Source organism: Oncorhynchus mykiss, chromosome 18 (genome assembly GCF_057628025.1).
Source record: "Oncorhynchus mykiss isolate SJ-2025 chromosome 18, ASM5762802v1, whole genome shotgun sequence".
Lineage (NCBI taxonomy): Eukaryota > Metazoa > Chordata > Actinopteri > Salmoniformes > Salmonidae > Oncorhynchus > Oncorhynchus mykiss.
The window spans coordinates 41,487,209-41,509,794 of NC_143039.1; the positions used below are offsets into that span (position 1 = coordinate 41,487,209).

The 22,586-nt window shown below is 40.0% G+C and overlaps 1 protein-coding gene across 4 annotated transcripts in view; it reads right to left on the reverse strand.

Moving 5' to 3' along the window:
* The window catches only part of LOC110496051 (protein PRRC2A), a 51,123-nt gene extending 29,240 nt beyond the window's left edge, over positions 1-21,883 (reverse strand). For 2 of the 4 annotated variants that reach the window (XM_090208437.1, XM_021571698.3), the window contains exons 1-2: positions 21,741-21,883; positions 10,313-10,464 (exon numbers count right to left, since the gene is read on the reverse strand). In XM_090208437.1, the coding sequence (XP_090064563.1) occupies positions 10,313-10,427 (115 nt within the window). In that variant the 5' untranslated portion in view covers positions 10,428-10,464; positions 21,741-21,883. Of the gene's footprint in view, positions 1-10,312; positions 10,465-21,514 lie in introns of all 4 variants that reach the window. The other 2 variants (XM_021571699.3, XM_021571697.3) reach the window with 1 other exon arrangement.
* Positions 21,884-22,586: the final 703 nt, after the last annotated feature.

The following is a 22,586-nucleotide window of genomic DNA, read 5'->3' on the forward strand; positions in this document are numbered from 1 at the left end:
TTCCATCTCTATCAATTTTTTACGGAGCATTCGACGTAATTACACACGGTAAAACATTGTTTATCTAGTCATGGTTGGTTTCAGTGCATTCCTCTGGATGTTTGCAACACAGCCAAACGTCATTGGTTTTTTTGCGGGGAATATTGACCGAAGTGAACTGATTTGAAAACAACGAGCAATGACTACCTTACGCAGCAATAATTTCAGCTAAGCTTCATTGATTGACTATATTTCTGCCCAATGACCACTGATCTTCTTGAAATCTAGCTGGGTAGATAGCCAATGAGCTGAGGTAAACGCCAGTATGTAATGGTTTTAGGTTGGACCACAATTCCTTGTTTGTAATCGCACGCGCAGGGAACTCCACTCTCGCCTTGACGATCAGAGGAGTTGCTGTAAGGCTTTTTACGCGCAGCTGTATTTCGGAAAGTTGTAGCTTCAACGATTTCATTGAAGATATCATGGCGAATAAATCAGGTAAAGCGAAGTCAAAGTCTAAAGTGAAAGTGAAAAAGTGAGACAGATTTTTTGTTTGAGGAATCTTGGAGTGTTATGATTCAAACAAACTGAGGAGCTGTTTCTGCAAGGACATGACGTACTTCTGGACGGGTAAGTGCTAATGCCGTTTTATGAAATATAAAAAATTATATATTATATATAAAAAATTTAAATAAACACTTTTGCAATGAAATGTGTGGTTTGTGTGTGTGTGTTGGTTTGTTTGGGTGTGGGGGTGTGTGTATATATATATATTTTCCCAAGTCAGATTATATTTTCCATTTTTTTATTCAAATGGAATAGAACAGCAAACACACACATGGCCACTGCGCCTGCTACTCCTCTTCATTTCCATATGAAATAGCCATTGGGTGCTGGTGGCGAGCGCAGGCCCACAACAATGGCCAGAGTTGAATGGAACAGCACTTCACCTTAGTGACTGTTCCCTCTGCTCTATACAATACATATCTGTTTATTTTATGTGACGATAAAAGGCTCATACAATACAAATATTTTTTGTATGTTTTCTTTCACAGTGATAGCGACTCCGACTGGGAGCCCCCGGTGCCAAGCTGCCCGCTCTACCTCTGCCCCCAGTGGTGTTCATATGCTACAGTTCATTACTGCAGGCATGACTGTGCCTCAGGGCCAAAAGGGCACAGCATGGAGGCGTCGTTGTGTTCTGTGTCGCATGAAAGGCACCACTTGTTCAGTTTGCAGTTTTCAGAAAGACTGCTATGGGACATGGCACAGGCAGCAAAATATTGTGACGAGGACTTCCAAGGGGTGTACTGTTTTTTTTTAATATTTATTTTCTAATATATATATATATTTACATTTGTGTGTGTTAGAATTGCTTTTTGATATGTTGTATATGGTTATTTGCACTGCTGTATATAGTTATAGGTCATTTCACCAATTCGGCCACTTGGGTACATTTGGGCAACTTGTGTGGGACACCTGGGTGACTTCATGCTAAATGTCATGTAGCTCACCCATTCCTGAAGTTATCAGTCTGAAACTTTGCACACCTACAGTTGCCCTCTTGTGTTATCCATCAAAATTATCTCCAGCATCCTATCTGACTGTGTGGCTATTCTAGTACATGTGAAATATGATACTACAACAATAAAAAACAGAAAACGTATGCTCTTTCTTTCTCTTTTCTTCCACCAGATCTACTGTGTTATATTCTCCTACATTCAATTAACATTTCCACAAACTTCAAAATGTTTCCATTCAAATGATACCAAGAATATGCATATCCTTGCCTCTGGGGCTGAGCTACAGACAGTTAGATTATGCACTGTGCTCTTGCAGTCATCTTTGCAGGATGGCCACTCCTAGGGAGAGTAGCAACAGTGCTGAACTTTCTCCATTTATAGACAATTTGTCTTACCGTGGATTGATGAACATCAAGGCTTTTAGAGATACTTTTGTAACCCTTTCCAGCTTTATACAAGTCATCAATTCTTAATCTTAGGTCTTCTGAGATCTCTTTTGTTCGAGGCATGGTTCACATCAGGCAATGCTTCTTGTAAATAGCAAACTCACATTTTGTGAGTATTTTTTACAGGGCAGAGCAGCTCTAACCAACATCTCCAATCTTGTCTCATTGATTGGACTCCACAATAGCTGACTCCTGAGTCCAATTAGCTTTTGGAGAAGTCATTAGCCTAGGGGTTCTAGGGCTGGGCGATATGGCCAAAATATCATATATGGTATTTTTCAAATTTGACAGAATTTAAATGTTTTTGATTAATAAAAGTTGTACATTTGCTTCATGGGTAGTGGGTGACCCTAGGGTGGCAACACATTTTTCTAAATGATTTCAATGGGCCTTTCTCCATTCTGATTGCTATATACTGTTCAATTCAACTTAAAACAATTTCCTGCATTTCCATCAATTTCTGCACTCATTTGAGATCATTTCAATGAAATGGGCACATTTTTTTACCAAATGCTGAAATTGCGATTTAGATCATAACACTTGGGTGATCTTTTGGAATCATGGAAATAGAATGTTTATTGTAATTCCATAGTTAGAATATAAATAATAGTGGGCACTTTGAATACAGTGTTTGACATGACAACGAATGAAAATGCCATGGACAAATTGTGACAGCGTAAGAACCAAAGTGTTGTACAGTGTTTCCTCGGGGACCCTATAATCTTTGGCTACATTAAATCTGTATTTGCTCCGCTTAATCTGCCAATGCTTCGCCTATTCCTCTTTGATTTAGAAGATACTGTTGCACAAACATGCTGATTTAAGCCTCCACCAGTATTGGTATCAGGCTGTATTAGCTAGCTACGTTTGCTCTGACTCAGTACTTTCATTAGCTAGTTAGCCAGGTAACTAGCGATTACCATTAGCGGCTAACACGATTTAGCTCAACTTGCTAAGAAAGTACAAACTAGCTGAAAGTAACAAACTAATATTGTAATTATAGAACACTTATATTAAGATCAAAGTGAAAACATCGTTGTCATCAACATTGTTGTATATGCTGCATTGACCATGCAGACAGAACAAAGTGTTTCGTGGTCAAGCAACAAACGCGCTCCATGAGTGACGGTTGTGGGACTAAGTCTGTGTGGAAAGCGGCATGAGAGAGAGAGAACAGAGAGGGATGACTATACAAATGGACGTTACACACGGCGTATCACATTTAACAAACCAAACATTCAAATATCGTTATAGAAGGTAAAGTAAAAACCCAAACCCGTCCGTGCATAAATACCAGTATATGGTAAAATACGGTATAGCGCACACCTCTAAGGGGTTCACATACCTTTTCCAACCTACACTGTGAATGTTTAAATTATGTATTCAATATAGACAAGAAAAATACAATAATGCATGTTATTAGTTTATGCACACTGTGTGTGTGTGTATTGTTGTGACTTAGATGAAGATCTGATCAAATTTAAGCTGAAATCTCAGTAATTCCAAAGTGTTCACATACTTTCACTTGGCACTATCTACCTCCATCACACCAGTATCCCTGCACATTGTAAATATGGTATTGGAACTGACCCTGTATACAGTATGCCTACTTAGTTATTGTTTTCTTATTTCGCAAGTATTTTTTTCTAGTATTACACTGTCATTGATTATTGGGTTGAGTAGGGCTGTTACGGTGACCGTATTTCCTCCACACCGGTGGTCACAAGTTCAGTCAAATTCCACGTGACTGTTTAGTCAGTGTAATTAGGCTTCTCCAAGCTCTGATGCTGCTGCTGGTCATATAGTAGCCTACCAAACTTGCTACCTACCTGGTACTCAGCACTATATTGTTCCTCTAATCACTCTGACATCAATGCAAATGTTTCAGAAAATTTAACCAAACGCTTCATGAGATCTCATATTGTGTAAAAATAACATTTCTATAGGCTATACGATTGTGTGAGAAAACAAAATGACGGATTCTTTTAAGGAGGATCCCATCAGCTTTCTATAGGCTAGACCTAGTATATTTATTTCTCAACTTTCTAATATTAAGCACAGTCTACCTGGGTGACATGAAAATGAACCACGGGAAAAGCATCCTATTTTAAGAGCATAGATTACATGTTTTTCCCCTTCCTGTCTGTTTCAAGACCGGTGCATGATAACGGTCCATTCTAAACCAAAACAAATTTCACACATTATTTAGTATAAGTAAAGACAAGATTAAATCAAGAATATGTAATATATTATCACTTGTGAATGACGCCCAGCTTTTACAACTTTTTCAAATCATAGTCACATGCATCAGGTAGCCTAGCCCACAGGCCTATACATTTTGTTAAGGCTTGTAATCACAACTAAAGCGGACAAATAACTTCTTAAAATTAAGCACACTAATCCGCTTTACAACAGGTGTAGAGCCTAACTCGCATACATACACAGCGCGTGAGTTTCAAGTTTATAATAAAAGCATCACATGTGCAGTCACTTGAGAGTGGTGTTTTCCTGCTAAAGGAACATTCGCGCATATAGCCTACTGCCGTGTGCACATTGCTGCGCTTATGTGAAGAAATAGCTTCATAGTGTATCTAATTTTGAAGCTAAACGTTCTCATCTGTTGTGTCATTCTCATTGCTTAAAAATGTTTTTGGGATGGTAGTGGTTGCATTCATTTGGGATATTTCGCATCCCACAACTGTCCCGGACTATGTTTGGGAATATTTATTTCAAGATAGAGAAGGTCAACTTTTATACTATGGTGGATAGTAGATTGCCATAGGAGAATGCTTTTGCTGTTTTTTTGGTCTACTCATCTTGACAGAGAGCCATATGAGTGAAAGGTGCTTCAGACCACGCAGTCGGGATAATTTTTTATTTATTTAACCTTTATTTAACCAGGCAAGTCAGTTAAATAATGCAAAAACAGTGTTGGAGAAGAAAGTAAAAGTGCAATATGTGCCATGTAAAAAAATCTAACGTTTAAGTTCCTTGCTCAGAACATATGAAAGCTGGTGGTTCAATATTCCCAGTTAAGAAGTTTTAGGTTGTAGTTATTATAGGAATTATGACACGTCGACTATTTCTCTCTATACCATTTGTATTTCATTTACCTTTGACTATTGGATATTCTAATAGGCACTTTATTATTGCCAAGCCTAATTTCAGGATGTGATAGACTAAGTCATAAACAGCACTGTGAATCAACCATTGCTAAGAGCTGCTGGCAAACGCAGTAAAGTTTGAATTAATGCTTACAAGCCTGCTGCTGCCTACCACCGCTCAATCAGGTTGCAATTGTAAATGAGAACTTGTTCTCAACTTGCCTACCTGGTTAAATAAAGGTGAAATAAATCAAATAAAAAATAAAATAAAAAATATCAAATTATAGACTTAATTATAATAAACAGAAATACGAGCCTTTGGTCATTAATATGGTCATTTCCGCAAACTATCTTTTAGAAAACAAAACGTTTATTCTTTCAGTGAAATACGGAACCGTTCCATTTTTTATCTAAAGGGTGGCAACCCTAAGTCTAAATATTGCTGTTACATTGCACAACCTTCAATGTCATAATTACGTAAAATGCTGGCAGATTAGTTCGCAAATAGCCAGGCGGCCCAAACTGTTGCATATACCCTGACTCTGCATGAAATTAACGCAAGAGAAGTGACAATTTCCCTAGTTAATATTGCCTGCTCAAATTAATTCCTTTTAACTAAATACGCAGATTTAAAAAAAATATACTTCTGTGTATTGATTTTAAGAAAGGCATTGTTGTTCATGGTTAGGTACATTCGTGCAACGATTGTGCTTTTTTCACAAATGAGCTTTTGTTAAAACGTCACCTGTTTGGAGACGTAGGCTGTGATTCGATGACAAATTAACAGGCACCGCATTGATTATATGCAACGCAGGACAGGCTAGTTATCCTAGTAAACAGCCTATTTCTCAGGCCCATATGCTAGAATACGCATATAATTGACAGATTAAGATAGAAAACACTAAAGTTTCCAAAACTGTCAAAATATTGTCTGTGAGTATAACAGAACTTATATTGCAGGCGAAAACCTGATGAAAATCAAACCAGGAAGTGGCTTCTATTTTGAAAGCTCTATGTTCCATAGCCTGCCTTCGCTCCATTTAAAGGGATATCAACCAGATTCCTTTTCTTATCGCTTCCTCAAGGTGTCAGTCTTTAGACATAGTTTCAGGCTTTCATTTTGAAAAATGAGCGAGAAAGATAACATCGCGTCAGGTGTTCGCATGAGTCTTGCTTGCGCAACAGAGCTTGGGCAGCCATCGTCTCTCCCTCTCTTGCTAAAAAAGACAGTCGCAGTTGATATATTATCGATTATATATTTTAAAAACAACCTGAGGATTGATTATAAAAACTTTTGACATGTTTCTGTGGACATTATGGATACTATTTGGAATTTGTCTGTGTTGTCGTGACCGCTCGAGCTTGTGGATTTCTGAACATAACGCGCCAAACAAGGTATTTTGGATATAAAAATATTCTTTATGGAACATGTATTGTGTAACTGGGAATCTCGTGAGTGAAAACATCCGAAGAGCAACGGTAAACGATTAATTTGATTGCTTTTCTGATTTGTGACCAAGCTACTTTGATGCTAGGTGTTCATAATGTTTTGTCCAGTGATCGATAAACTTACACAAACGCTTGGATTGCTTTAGCTGTAAAGCATATTTTCAAAATCTGACGCGACAGGTAGATTAACAAAGAGCTACGCTGTGTTTTGCTATATTGCACTTGTGATTTCATGAATATAAATATTTTTAGTAATATTATTTGAATTTGGCGCTCTGCAATTCAGCGGTTGTTGATGACAATTATTCCGCTAACGGGATGAGTAGCGTCAAGAAGTTTAGATTGATTGTTTTTTATAAAGATAAGTTTAATGCTAGCTAGCAACTTAACTTGGCTCCTTGCTGCACTAGCGTAACAGGTGGTCAGACTGCCACACAGTTCCCCCATGGAATGCAATCAGCCATAATCGACGTCCAAAATGCAGATTACCGATTGTTATGAAAACTTGAAATCGGCCCTAATTATAATTATTATATTCAGCCCAAGGGCACAACAGCCACAAGGGGCATGGATTTTTTAGGGGTCATTACGGCCACAAAGAGGATGCTGCAGGGAAATTCGATGCATTATCAAGTGCTTGTCAAATTGTGAATGAGAGACTGATGAAGTGTGTACAGCCTGCACAAAAAACAAAGCAGCGCTCATACCTTTCATGCAACTTTTTTCAAATCTTCAGTCGCATCATGCAGCCTTAATGTATTAAAAATCAAAACATATAGCCCAACGTTATAAACATATTCTTATTTTCAATGACGTCCTAGGAACAGTGCATGTTTTAAGGGGTAGAACGATTTGTACCTTGTCAGCTCGGGGATCCAAACTCTAACCACTAGGCTACCCTGCCGCACCAAATAAGGTCTGTGTTTCGTGCCTCAGCGTTTTGATACCCGTGTAAATCTTACTAGGATAAGGTAACGTTTGTAAAGACATCATTGTGCACCAATGATATGACCGCTGTTTCGTTGATTGACTATTTTAAACCAATGACCACTGATCGTCTTGAAATCTAGCTGGGTAGATAGCCAATGAGCTGAGGTAAACGGCAATATGTAATGGTTATGTGTTGGAAGACCAACCCATGTAGTAAACTCCGGCGTAAAGAGGGTCATTCGCCATTGAAGATTCATACTGGAAGGAGCGCATGTTACGCACAGCACTTTTTTGGTAAAGCGCATCTTCAGCTGTTTATATATATATCAATCAGTATGGTGACTAAGTCAGGGAAAGCTAAATCTAAGTCTAGCTATACAGATGTACACACAATTTTAGAAGAAATTGATCGGGAAAGTGAGACAGAGATTGTTGGAGGACTGAATTAGTCCACCCACACAGACAGCGTTGTGAAGAAGGCGCAGCAGCCTCTTCAACCTCAGGAGGCTGAAGAAATTCTGCTTGTCACCAAAAGCACTCACAAACTTCTACAGATGCACAATCGAGAGCATCCTGTCGGGCTGTATCACCGCCTGGTACGGCAACTGCTCCGCCCACAACCGTAAGGCTCTCTAGAGGGTAGTGAGGTCTGCCCAACGCATCACCGGGGGCAAACTACCTGCCCTCCAGGACACCTACACCACCCGATGTCACAGGAAGGCCATAAAGATCAGAGGACAACAACCACCCGAGCCACTGCCTGTTCACCCCGCTATCATCCAGAAGGAGAGGTCAGTACAGGTGCATCAAAGCAGGGACCGAGAGACTGAAAAACAGCTTCTATCTCAAGGCCATCAGACTGTTAAACAGCCACCAATAACATTGAGTGGCTGCTGCCAAGATACTGACTCAACTCCAGCCACTTTAATAATGGAAATGGATGGAAATTGATATAAAATGTTTTAAAAAATTATCACTAGCCACTTTAAACAATGCCACTTAATATAATGTTTACATACCCTACATTACTCATCTCATATGCATATACTGTACGCTATATCATCTACTGCATCTTTATGTAATACATGTATCACTAGCCACTTTAAACTATGCCACTTTGTTTACATACCCTACATTACTCATCTCATATGTATATACTGTACTCGATACCATCTACTGCATCTTGCCTATGCCGTTCTGTACCATCACTCATTCATATATCTTTATGTACATATTATTTATCCCTTTACACTTGTGTGTATAAGGTAGTATTTTTGGAATTGTTAGGTTAGATTACTCGTTGGTTATTACTGCATTGTCGTAACTAGAAGCACAAGCATTTCGCTACACTCACATTAACTTCTGCTAACCATGTGTATGTGACAAATAACATTTGATTTTGATCTTGGTGATTATTATTTCATTTTTTTAGAGGCACCTGTGCTCCCAAATTATAATTCCAGGAGGCACAGCAAAAATATTTAGGAGCATATGCCCCCAAAATGGTAGCACTGTAGAGCCCTGTTGTATTCTTTATACTATAAAATAATGCCACGGAATTCAAAGCAAATCTTGTCTGCAAAATGAACAAGTGTAGCCCACAGCCAGATCAGGGCCTAACATAACAACAATTCAGAGTACGCTATTCTGTTCTTCTGCAATAGACTATATACCATGTTTCTTTAGAGCAGTCTAAAATAAATAATGGACATATTGTGATGACGTAGGCTATATTACTTTTTTAAATATAGTTGTTTCAAAGGTCTGCATCAGTGGCTTGTAGGCTATGTCTCTCAATCCAAGATGGCAGCATGTCAAGTCGTTTGTCTGTGATTAGTAGTTTTTAACCTACTAATAACAATTCATTTATAGTGGCGCAAATCTATACTTTCCTTGTTGTGTAGTGCAAACAACTTAGTTTTGCTGGTGTAAAGATAGCGGGTCTCCCCCAACTCTAATAATCTTTTAATCGGCATTTGCACTTCTTTACTAAAAGTTTCCCTAAGTAACCCTCCCTTTCCCTCTGCTGAGTGTCTCGTCCAAGCTGCTACTCTTCGCTCTCCACCTGGCGGTCAGCGGCAGCTCAACAATCCCCAAACCGTTCTCTCAATCCACCCCCAATCTACTCACACACAGACCCATACATACACACACAGTCCCTCTCTCCCCGTACCTTTCCTTGGCCTTTATTTCTTAAATCTCTCAGAGAAAATGACCATTTCAGTGGTATTGCTTTGCGGAGTGACATTACTGAACCCTGGAGAAAATAAACATTGCCGCTGGGTGAGTATATCTGACAATGGGCGCCTGTTGTCTAAAATTGATGGGGTTAGGATTTTGGCTTTATCAACTGATGCAGTTGTGTTTTCTGAAACCTGGCTCCGCAAGTCTCTTCTTGATAAGGATATTTGTATAAAATGGTTACAGTGTGTATCGCACTGATTGATTTAAAAAAGGTGTGGGTGTGGCTATATGTGTAAAAGCCTACATTCCTTGTAAGTGTGGCAAAGTCTGAAACTATTTGACAACAGTTGGAATTTCTTGCTTTGAATCTCTGTCCCTGGTATACATTTAATTAAAAAGCCATTGTGGGTTTACTATCATTTTAATTCTTCGGAAATGTGGTGGGTACTCTATTCGTTCCCAGGATTTATTTTGCCAACGTTTCCAATTTGGTAAAAGGGCCTTTATGTACTCTGCGCCATTGGATTGGAACGCCTTACAAATTACTTTTAAACTGGAAGAACTTGTCCCGATTGGTGTTTTTAAATAATTTATGAAGGATTTTGAGGCGGATTCCTTGACCTGTCAATGTTTTTTATTTGCTGTTTTGTTCCACACACTAACACACTACCTGGACAATTGAAACGAGAATACTCACCAACAGGCTTTTGTGCTTCAAGGCTCTTTCCTTTGTAGGTATCAAACAGGTTGAGAGACGCATACTTGGATTTGCCATCCTTCCCCTTTGCAGTTTGCCCAGAGCGCTCTGACATTGCGCTGTCCGCTCATTGAGTAAGGTGAGCCCTGAGACTGGAAGAGAGAAAGAGATGGAGACATTTGACACCATGTATGCGTCACTGAACGTGAAGGTAAACGTGGTGTTGAGTTGATGCAGGTTCTAAACAACAAAACGAGTCCAGATATCCAGTCTTTTCTTAACAGTGTATGCATTACAAAGTTTGTAGTGTGGACAGACAGAGGGGGGGGGACAGTGCTCAGAACAGGTCAATAACATTAGAGACCAATGTGTGAGCAGAGCTAGCACGTGAACAGTACATTGCCATGAACAAGTCAACACAGGAAATACTGTACCGAGAGAATAATGCGATCCATGGCATAGTTTCCATGGTGATGCATTATAAATTATGTCTTTTTCTAGGACTGCCTTGAGAGGGGTTGCCTCCATGGCAACAACACCAGGGTTGAGCCCATTTTCCAGCTCACCAATAAAATCCACTGGGCTGACATCGGTCCAATTCATAAAGATTTGGCTACAGCTAGAGAGTTGTTCTGTGTCTGTAAACGGATCATATATTACCTAAAAACAATATCCGTCTTTGTAGGCGGCGCAATCTTGTTTGGGGAAAATGTTGCCCCCTTGTCATGTTACAAAGATGGAGGTCAATTGCAAACTGCACATTGAGTTGATGATTATCAAATGAATTAACGGGCAACTGGGGCCCTCTGTAGCTCAGTTGGTAGAGCATGGAGCTTGCAACGCCAAGATGGTTTGTTCGATTCCTGGGACCACCCATACGTAACAAAATGCAGGGGGTCCGTGGTCAGATCTCAAAATATATACAGTACCAGACAAAAGTCATTCCAAGGGTTTTTCATCTAGAATGACCCAGAAAAGACATACCAACCTACCTACTGTCTCTGTGTGCGTCACCCAAAACAACAGTCCTGTTTGTGCTGGTACTGCACGGTGAGAATGTCAGCTCTGTCACATGTTGCTGGGCTGGTTTCACGACAACAGGACTCATCTCTCTCCACAACTGCACTGACTTGACTGGTGACCCTCCACACATTATAGTATAAATATTTATGTAAAATATAGTGACAGAAAATCTGCTTCTATTTGGGGAGAAGTTTTTTTGTTTGTGATGTAGGGGTTTCATCACCCTACTGCACATGTACGTGTGAGTCCTTGTGGCAAAAAGTAGTATGCTTGATATATGATTTGATTTCAGAACAATAAGGATGGATTTGTCAAGATTAGAATGAATGTACAGTACCTGTCAAACGTTTGGACACACCTACTCATTCAAGGGTTTTTCTTTGTTTTTACTATTTTCTACATTGTACAATAATAGTGAAGACATCACAACTATTAAACATTTTGAGTCATGTAGTAACCAAAAAGTGTAAAACAAATTAAAAATATATTTTAGATTCTTCAAAGTAGCCACCATTTGCCTTAATGACAGCTTTGCACACTATTGGCATTCTCTCAACCAGCTTCACCTGGAATGCTTTTCCAACAGTCTTGAAGGAGTTCCAACACAGGCTGAGCACTTGTTGGCTGCATTTCCTTCACTCTGTTGTTCAACTCATCCCAAACCATCTCAATTGGGTTGAGGTCGGGTGATTGTGGAGGCCAAACCATCTGATGCAGCACTCCATCACTCAACGTCTTGGTCAAATAGCCCTTACACAGCCTGGAGGTGTGTTGGGTCAATGTCCTGTTGAAAAACAAATGATAGTCCCACTAAGCGCAAAACGAGATGGGATGGCATATCACTGCAGAATGCTGTGGTAGCCATGCTGGGTAAGAGTGCCTTGAATTCTAAGTGAATCAGAGTGTCACCATCACACCTCCTCCTCCATGCTTCACGGTGGGAACCACACATGCGGAGATCATCCGGTCATCCACTCTGCGTCTCACAAAGACACATCGGTTGGAAGCAAACATCTCCAATTTGGACTCTAGAAAGGACAGACTTCCACCGGTCTAGTGTCCATTGCTCGTGTTTCGTGTCCCAAGCAAGTTCACAAATTAAGAAGGTACACCTGTTGACTTCTTGGTGACAGGGGGGCAGTATTGCGTAGCTTGGATGAATAAGGTGCCCAGAGTAAACTGCCTGCTACTCTGTCCCAGATGCTAATACAGTGCCTTGCGAAAGTATTCGGTCTCCTTGAACTTTGTGACCTTTTGCCACATTTCAGGCTTCAAACATAAAGATATGAAACTGTATTTTTTTGTGAAGAATCAACAACAAGTGGGACACAATCATGAAGTGGAACGACATTTATTGGATATTTCAAACTTTTTTAACAAATCAAAAACTGAAAAATTGGGCGTGCAAAATTATTCAGCCCCCTTAAGTTAATACTTTGTAGCGCCACCTTTTGCTGCGATTACAGCTGTAAGTCGCTTGGGGTATGTCTCTATCAGTTTTGCACATCGAGAGACTGAAATTTTTTCCCATTCCTCCTTGCAAAATAGCTCGAGCTCAATGAGGTTGGATGGAGAGCATTTGTGAACAGCAGTTTTCAGTTCTTTCCACAGATTCTCGATTGGATTCAGGTCTGGACTTTGACTTGGCCATTCTCACACCTGGATATGTTTATTTTTGAACCATTCCATTGTAGATTTTGCTTTATGTTTTGGATCATTGTCTTGACTGAGATTTGTCTTCCAACCCAGTCTGAGGTCTTTTGCAGACTCCATCAGGTTTTCTTCCAGAATGGTCCTGTATTTGGCTCCATCCATCTTCCCATCAATTTTAACCATCTTCCCTGTCCCTGCTGAAGAAAAGCAGGCCCAAACCATGATGCTGCCACCACCATGTTTGACAGTGGGGATGGTGTGTTGAGCTGTGTTGCTTTTATGTCAAACATAACGTTTTGCATTGTTGCCAAAAAGTTCAATTTTGGTTTCATCTGACCAGAGCACCTTCTTCCACATGTTTGGTGTCTCCCAGGTGGCTTGTGGCAAACTTTAAACTACACTTTTTATTGATATCTTTAAGAAATGGCTGTCTACTTGCCACTCTTCCATAAAGGCCAGACTTGTGCAATATATGACTGATTGTTGTCCTATGGACAGAGTCTCCCACCTCAGCTGTAGATCTCTGCAGTTCATCCAGAGTGATCATGGGCCTCTTGGCTGCATCTCTGATCAGTCTTCTCCTTGTATGAGCTGAAAGTTTAGAGGGACGGCCAGGTCTTGGTAGATCTGCAGTGGTCTGATACTCCTCCCATTTCAATATTATCGCTTGCACAGTGCTCCTTGGGATGTTTAAAGCTTGGGAAATCTTTTGTATCCAAATCCGGCTTTAAACTTCTTCACAACAGTATCTCGGACCTGCCTGGTGTGTTCCTTGTTCTTCATGATGCTCTCTGCGCTTTTAACGGACCTCTGAGACTATCACAGTGCAGGTGCATTTATACGGAGACTTGATTGCACACAGGTGGATTGTATTTATCATCATTAGTCATTTAGGTCAACATTGGATCATTCAGAGATCCTCACTGAACTTCTGGAGAGTTTGCTGCACTGAAAGTAAAGGGGATTAATAATTTTGCACACCCAATTTTTCAGTTTTTGATTTGTTAAAAAAGTTTGAAATATCCAATAAATGTCGTTCCACTTCATGATTGTGTCCAACTTGTTGTTGATTCTTCACAAAAAAATACAGTTTTATATCTTTATGTTTGAAGCCTGAAATGTGGCAAAAGGTCGCAAAGTTCAAGGGGGCCGAATACTTTCGCAAGGCACTGTATATGCATATTATTAGTAGTATTGGATAGAAAACACTGAAGTTTCTAAAACTGTTTGAATGAGGTCTGTGAGTATAACAGAATTCATATGGCAGGCGAAAACTCCAAACAGGAAGTGGGAAATCTGAGGCTTGTAGTTTTTTAACTCAGCCCCTATTGTAGGTACAGTGGAATATTGGTAATGTTGCACTTCTTAAGGCTTCCACTAGATGTCAACAGTCTTTATAACTTTGTTTAAGGCTTCTACTGTGAGGTGGGACCGAGAGAGGAATGAGTCAGGTGTCTGGCAGAGTGCCACAGGCTCGTATCGCACAGTCACGAGAAAGTTGACTCTCGTTCCATTGCTTTTCTCCAGACACAGGAATTCTCCGGTTGGAACATTATTGAAGATTTATGATAGAAACATCCTAAAGATTGATTCTATACTTAGTTTGACAAGTTTCTAAGGGCTGTAACGGAACTTCTTGAACTTTTTGTCCGATGTTCGGCTGGACCTGAACGCACTTTTGGATTTGTTCAGCAAACGCCCTAACAAAAGAAGCTATTTGGACATAAATGATGGACATTATCGAACAAAACAAACATTTATTGTGGAACTGCGATTCCTGGGAGTGCTTTCTGATGAAGATCATCAAAAGTAAGTGAATATTTATAATGCTATTTCTGACTAATGTTGACTACCCAATATGGCGGATATCTTTTTGGCTGCTTTGTTGTCTGAACGCTGTACTCAGATTATTGCATGGTTTGCTTTTTCTGCAAAGTTCTTTTGAAATATGACACCGCGGTTGCATTAACGAGAAGTATATCTCTAATTCCATGAATAACACTTGTATTTATCAACATTTATGATGAGTATTTCTGTAAATTGATGTGGCTCTCTGCAAGATCACCGCATGATTTAGGACTCCTGAACGTAACGCGCCAATGTAAAATGAGATTTGTTGATATAAATATGCACTTTATTGAACAAAACATACATGTATTGTGTAACATGAAGTCCTATGAGTGTCATCTGATGAAGATCAAAGGTTAGTGATTAATTTTATCTCTATTTGTGCCTTTTGTGACTCCTCTCTTTGGCTGGGTTTTTCTGTGCCTTTGTGGTGACCTAACAATCGTTTGTGGTGCTGTCGCTGTAAAGCCTTTTTGAAATCAGACACTGTGGCTGGATTAACGATCATTTTATCTTTAAAATGGTGTAAAATACTTGTATGATTGAGGAATTTTAATTATGAGATTGTTGTTTTGAATTTGGCGCCCTGCACTTTCACTGGCTGTTGGTGGGGTGGGACGCTACAATCCCACATATCCCAGAGAGGTTAATTGAAATGCATTCCAGGTGAATATCGCATGAAGCTGGTTGAGAGAATGCCAAGAGTGTGCAAAGCTGTCATCAATGGAAAGGGTGGCTACTTTGAAGAAACTCAAAAATATAATATACACTGCTCAAAAAAATAAAGGGAACACTAAAATAACACATCCTAGATCTGAATGAATGAAATATTCTTAAATACTTTTTTCTTTACATAGTTGAATGTGCTGACAACAAAACCACACAAAAAATATCAATGGAAATCAAATTTATCAACCCATGGAGGTCTGGATTTGGAATCACACTCAAAATTAAAGTGGAAAACCACACTACAGGCTGATCCAACTTTGATGGAATGTCCTTAAATCAAGTCAAAATGAGGCTCAGTAGTGTGTGTGGCCTCCACATGCCTGTATGACCTCCCTACAACGCCTGGGCATGCTCCTGATGAGGTGGCGGATGGTCTCCTGAGGTATCTCCTCCCAGACCTGGACTAAAGCATCCGCCAACTCCTGGACAGTCTGTGGTGCAACGTGGCGTTGGTGGATGGAGCAAGACATGATGTCCCAGATGTGCTCAATTGGATTCAGGTCTGGGGAACGGGCGGGCCAGTCCATTGCATCAATGCCTTCCTCTTGCAGGAACTGCTGACACACTCCAGCCACATGAGGTCTAGCATTGTCTTGCATTAGGAGGAACCCAGGGCCAACAGCACCAGCATATGGTCTCACAAGGGGTGTGAGGATCTAATCTCGGTACCTAATGGCAGTCAGGCTACCTCTGGCAAGCACATGGAGGGCTGTGCGGCCCCCCAAAGAAATGCCACCCCACACCATGACTGACCCACCGCCAAACCGGTCATGCTGGAGGATGGTGCAGGCAGCAGAACGTTCTCCACGGCGTCTCCAGACTCTGTCACGTGCTCAGTGTGAACCTGCTTTCATCTGTGAAGAGCACAGGGTGCCAGTGGCGAATTTGCCAATCTTGGTGTTCTCTGGCAAATGAAAAAAGTCCTGCACGATATTGGGCTGTAAGCACAACCCCCACATGTGGACGTCGGGCCCTCATACCACCCTCATGGAGTCTGTTTCTGACCGTTTGAGCAGACACATGCACATTTCTGGCCTGCTGGAGGTCATTTTGCAGGGCTCTGGCACTGCTCCTCCTTGCACAAAGGCGGAGGTAGCCGTCCTGCTGCTGGGTTGTTGCCCTCCTACGGCCTCCTCCACGTCTCCTGATGTACTGGCCTGTCTCCTGGTAGCGCCTCCATGCTCTGGACACTACGCTGACAGACACAGCAAACCTTCTTGCCACAGCTCGCATTGATGTTCCATCCTGGATGAGCTGCACTACCTGAGCCACTTGTGTGGGTTGGAGACTCCGTCTCAAGCTACCACTAGAGTGAAAGCACCGCCAGCATTCAAAAGTGACCAAAACATCATCAGGAAGCATAGGAACTGAGAAGTGGTCTGTGGTTATCACCTGCAGAACCACTCCTTTATTGGGGGTGTCTTGCTAATTGCCTATAATTTCCACCTGTTGTCTATTCCATTTGCACAACAGCATGTGAAATTTATTGTCAGTGTTGCTTCCTAAGTGGACCGTTTGATTTCACAGAAGTGTGATTGACTTGGAGTTACATTGTGTTGTTTAAGTGTTCCCTTTATTTTTTTGAGCAGTGTATTATATTAAGTTAAAATAAGTGTTCATTCAGTATTGTTGTAATTGCCATTATTAACAAATAAATAAATAGGCCGATTAATCGGTATCAGCTTTTTTGGTCCTCCAATAATCGGTATCAGCGTTGAAAAATCATAATCGGTCGACCTCTACTTAGGTTACTAAATGATTCCATGTGATAGTTCCTAGTTTTAATGTCTTCACTATTATCCAACAATGTAGAAAATAGTAAAAATAAAGAAAACCCCTGGAAAGAGTAGGTGCCCAGACTTATGACTGGTCCAGACACCCTAGTCATAAACTGTTCTCTATGCTATCGCACGGCAAGCGGTACCGGAGTGCCAAGTCTAGGTCCAAGAGGCTTTTAAACAGCTTCTACCCCGAAGCCATGAGACTGAACAGCTTATCAAATGGCTACCCAGACTATTTGCCCCCCAGCTACAACTCTGTTATTATCTATGCATGGCCACTTTAACACCCCTACCTGCATGTACACAATTATCTCAATTACCTCGACACCGGTGTCCCCGCACAATGACTCTGTACTGGTACCCCCTGTATATGGCCCCCCTTTTGTTATTCACTGCTGCTCTTTAATTATTAGTTTTTCTTATCTCTTACTTTTTTCTGAATTTTGATTTCTTAGGTATTTTCTTAAAACTGCATGGTTGGTTAAGGGCTTGTAAGTAAGCATTTCACTGTAAGGTCTACACCGGTTGTATTCGGCACATGTGACAAATAACATTTGATTTGGGTTTGATTACTGTATGTTTACAGATGCAATTAATTTTGGCCAAAGGAATACATTTAGGGGGTGTAATACATTTTAGAGGAATACTATTACATTGTATTTATTTTTTTGCCCTGCACAAAATGGGTCTGCGGGGCTCACAGTGATATTGGTATGCACAGTACTCTGCCAATTATAAATTGTTCAACTCAATATTTCTTTACATAAATGCTCTGTAATTTAAAGTAACTGTCCATTGAAAATCTCACTTTTAAAATGTTCATATTCTTAACTCATACCAAATAAAGTTGTTGACTGATCTTATAGCTGTGTAGCTGTGGCCAATGCATAAATTGGATTTTAAAAAAAGCTTAACTTCTCTAGGCAGCACTTGGAATTTTGGATGAAAAGCATGCCCAAATTCAACTGCCTGCTACTCATCCCCAGAAGATAAGATATGCATATTATTAGTAGATTTGGAATTGAAAACACTCTGAAGTTTCTAAAACTGTTTGAATCATGTTTGTGAGTATAATATAACTTATGTAGCAGGCGAAACCCCGAGGACAAACCATTCAGATTCTTTTTTTTGAGGTCACCCTCTTTTCAATGGGATTTCATTGGGAATACAGATTTCTAAGGGACTTGCTTGCAGTTCCTACCGCTTCCACTGGATGTCACCAGTATTTAGAAATTGGTTGGGGTTATTCCTTTCTGTAATGAAGAAGTACTGCCATCTTGAACCAGGTTCACTTCATGTGTACTATTTGATAGAGGCGCATGACCAGAAAGCATGCTTGAGTTTGTTTTCTTCCTGTATTGAACACAGATCATCCCGTCTTGAATTTTATAAATTATTTACCTTTAAAAAATACCTAAAGTTGTATTACAAAAGTATTTTGAAATGTTTTGGCAAGGTTTACAGGTAACTTTTGAGATATTTTGTAGTCACGTTGCGCAAGTTGGAATGGGCGTTTTTCTGGATCAAACGCGCCAAATAAATGGACATTCTGGATATATACGGACGGAATTAAATGGAAAAAATGACCATTTGTGATGTTTATGGGGCATATTGGAGTGCCAACAGAAGAAGCTCGTCAAAGGTAAGGCATGATTTATATTTTTAGTTCTGCGTTTTGTGTCGCGCCTGCAGGGTTGAAATGTTCTCTTTTGTTTATGGAAGTGCTATCCTCAGATAATAGCACCGTTTGCTTTCGCCGAAAATCCTTTTTGAAATCTGACATGTTGGCTGGATTCACAACACGTATAGCTTTAATTTGGTATCTTACATGTGTGATTTCATGGAAGTTTATTTTTATAGGAATTTATTTGAATTTGGCGTTGTGCATTTTCTCTGGCTTTTGGCCAAGTGGTACACTACCATCTCACATATCCCAGAAGTTAAAAAACCCAACTCAAACTAAAAAAATGCTTGTTTCCTTGAAGATTATGTCATCCTCCCGAGGATGAGCTGACCAATCAGCGGTCTACTCGCATGAATATTGACCGGTAAACGCCCACACCATTCTGTTGTTGGGGTACGTCCACACACTATTCCAACACAGAAAAGGCTGCTTTTAAACATGCATGACCACAATTTTTTTGTGGGAAAAACTCTCATATTGTAATTAATTCTAGGTTATATTTCATAGAATTACACTGGAGAGTACTATAAGCTTTAATATGGCAAAGTTCTCACTCTGCCTCATGGAAAAATGTGTAGAATTGCAGGATTGGTGCTGAGCGATTAGTGCCTTTTGAGGTCGGTTCGGTTTCAGTTATTATTATTATTAACAATAGAAAGATTTTCGATTTCAATAATATTTTTTAAACATTAAATGCACTATGCATTGTTGGTTGAATGCTGTAGCGCAGAATAAAACAAGTGTCATGATAGATTATCACTTATTAACCATCAGTTATTCACATTACAGACCGGACAAGTAGCCGCCACAATAGAATATGGTCATCGTAGTTAATCATCACGCTTTCTGCACTAAACTATGTAGAAAATTGGCCTGTTGGAAACTACAACACCTTACTGCATCGCACAGTTCGACATGATCGGATTTATCTCAAGAAACTGCAGCGCAAGGTGCGTATTGAGATCACAGTAAAACAAATTAAACGTAATTTAAATAATTTTACTGCAGTTGGTCAAATAGTTGTTAAAAAAAATCCCCTCAGCGCCCTGTAGGATATTAGCTTTAAAGCTGTGACAATTTTTGCTGCCCCATAACAAAATGTGTAGAATTGCAAGAAAGCTTGGAAACGGTAATATTCTCTCTCCAATACCAAGAGGCGGACCATTAAAATGTTCCTTCCCGGAGCCCGAGACATCAAGTCATGGTAAAACACCTTGTATTTTATTTGTATCTCACTCAATTATGAGGGGTACCTTATTACTTTGTCATCATATAAGGGTTCCCCGACCTCAAGAAGTTTGAGAAGCCTTGTAATAGTGCACTGCAAACCACAAGAGCAACTGACAAGATAACTTGACCCATTTAAAAGACTGCAACAATATTATTAGAGACCAGCAGGCACCCACCATTAAATACACTACATGATAAATAAAGGATGTGTTCAATGCACATTTGTATGACGTAAAGATATGAGTTGCTTTAATGGGATAAATGTACTTTTAGTCGTGCTATTGTCCCAAACACTGCCAAATAGCAGCACACCTTGTGTGCCTCAATACCCCGATGAGATTAGAAAATTAGGTCGTGGGATGGCCGGCAAATAACATGTTGTTCAGGGATTAAGAGGGCAGATAAGCAAGCCATCAATGTAATACACCAGGAAAAGGCCTTGTAACGCAAAAAGGAGTTCAGGGCCAGCCACAGCATGCCATCATAACAGCACACTCAAAGGCAAGGGTCAGCACAACACAGTCCAAGTATACCACTTCACCAAAAATAGTTGCTAGCATAAACATCACATTGTCTGTAGCCATAGTTAACTCTGAACAGCAATATAATACGGCCTCCATATTCACGTTGGGAGGGGGACTGCGATGTTTCGTAATGCATACCCAGATAAATTGCGGTGGTGAAATTAGTTTCGTTTACATTCCTCGTTGAATCACAGTGAATACGTCAATCAACTCAGTTTTTAATGCTTTAGTATAGATTGTATAAATCCCAATTTCTAGGAACTATGCGATTTGGCAAATTATTTTATGAAGAGAACAAAACAAAATGGCGGTGCGGGTAGGCCATCTGCATTATAACAAACCGGTTAGCAATTAAGCTAGCTAACTATACGATGCAAACATTGCATGTAGCTATGACCCACGCCGTGATACACATGGGCATGGATGTTGTTCCACAAGATTGTATAACTAACTATACAGTAGAACCAATATATCTAAATTAGTAACCTAGCCATCTGTAATAGATCTCTCTACATCTCGCCCTGCTATGAACCAAACCAGCCAGCTAATAGCTAGCTAACCAACACTATTGTCGCTAGCGAGTGACTGTTAGCCGATGCTAACGTTAGTTAACTAATGTTACCTCATTAGCACACATCTCTAGCGGTTGCCATCGTTACATTTCAACTATAATATAGTTAGCTAGCTAGCTAATATTTTACATCAGGAAATACAAGATGTAAGTACTAACCTGGTCTTGTCCCGACTTGTCTCGAGTTGTATCGCAGAATAATGTAATCACGTTAGCCCTCTACTAACTAACGTTAGCTAGTTTATTGCTCACGCTGTCGCTGGCAAGTAACGTTTACCCTAGCTTGCTAGCAAAATTACCACTCTGCTAGCTCAAACTACAAATTAATTAACGTTATAAAATAAGAGAGGGGATATTGGAGATTGATGTGTGTAAAGCGGCTTACTTGTACTCCTTTTTCTTTTTCCACAAAACCAATGAAAAAGAAAAATATTACAGGAGAGCTTAATCCGTCACTACAAGAGCCGTCAACGGCTACTAGAGACGGTAGTGCAGAGGGGGCGGAGAGCACACAAAGAGGGCGGGGTCAGATTAACATAATGAATTCTGAATCAGCATGTTGTCCTATCAGATCTAACATTTCGGATTATTTCAACATTTTGCATGGATTTCACGCCCTATCCTACATTGTCAGGTCGAGTAGCCAAATAATGTATTTTACAGCGCTCTGATCAGCGAACCGTGTACTGAGTTTATTTCGTTTCACTGTCTGGTTGCTATTTATCAACACCAAAACAAAATCAAATGTGTGTTTTTCACTCACAATATAATGCAATTCAATAGTTTATGTTTTACACCTCTTGATCAGATCTCATGCATGACCAAAGCGTTAAAGGGGAAGTTCACTCATTTTTACGTGGCCTTAATTTCACTCTCTCTGTGCTTGTAGTTGATCCCCCAAAACTGTTTTAACATTTTAATATATTTTATTATTTTTATTTTGAGCACAATTTTTTTTTGCGAATGCAGAGACATTCAGAATGTGATTCTGATTTTGGAGTGTTTTTGGAGCTTTTTCTAAACATGCTTTAGACACATTTTCATAGTGCATTGTAGTCAATGGCAAGTGATGACTCAAAAAGTGACAACCAATTTTCTCTGACCAAACAAAAAATAAACAAAATACAGTTTGGGGGATCAACTACAAGCACAGAAACAGTGAAAATAAGGCCACGTGAAATGGGCGAACTTCCCCTTAAAAAAACTGTCAATAATATTAGTAATTCATTCA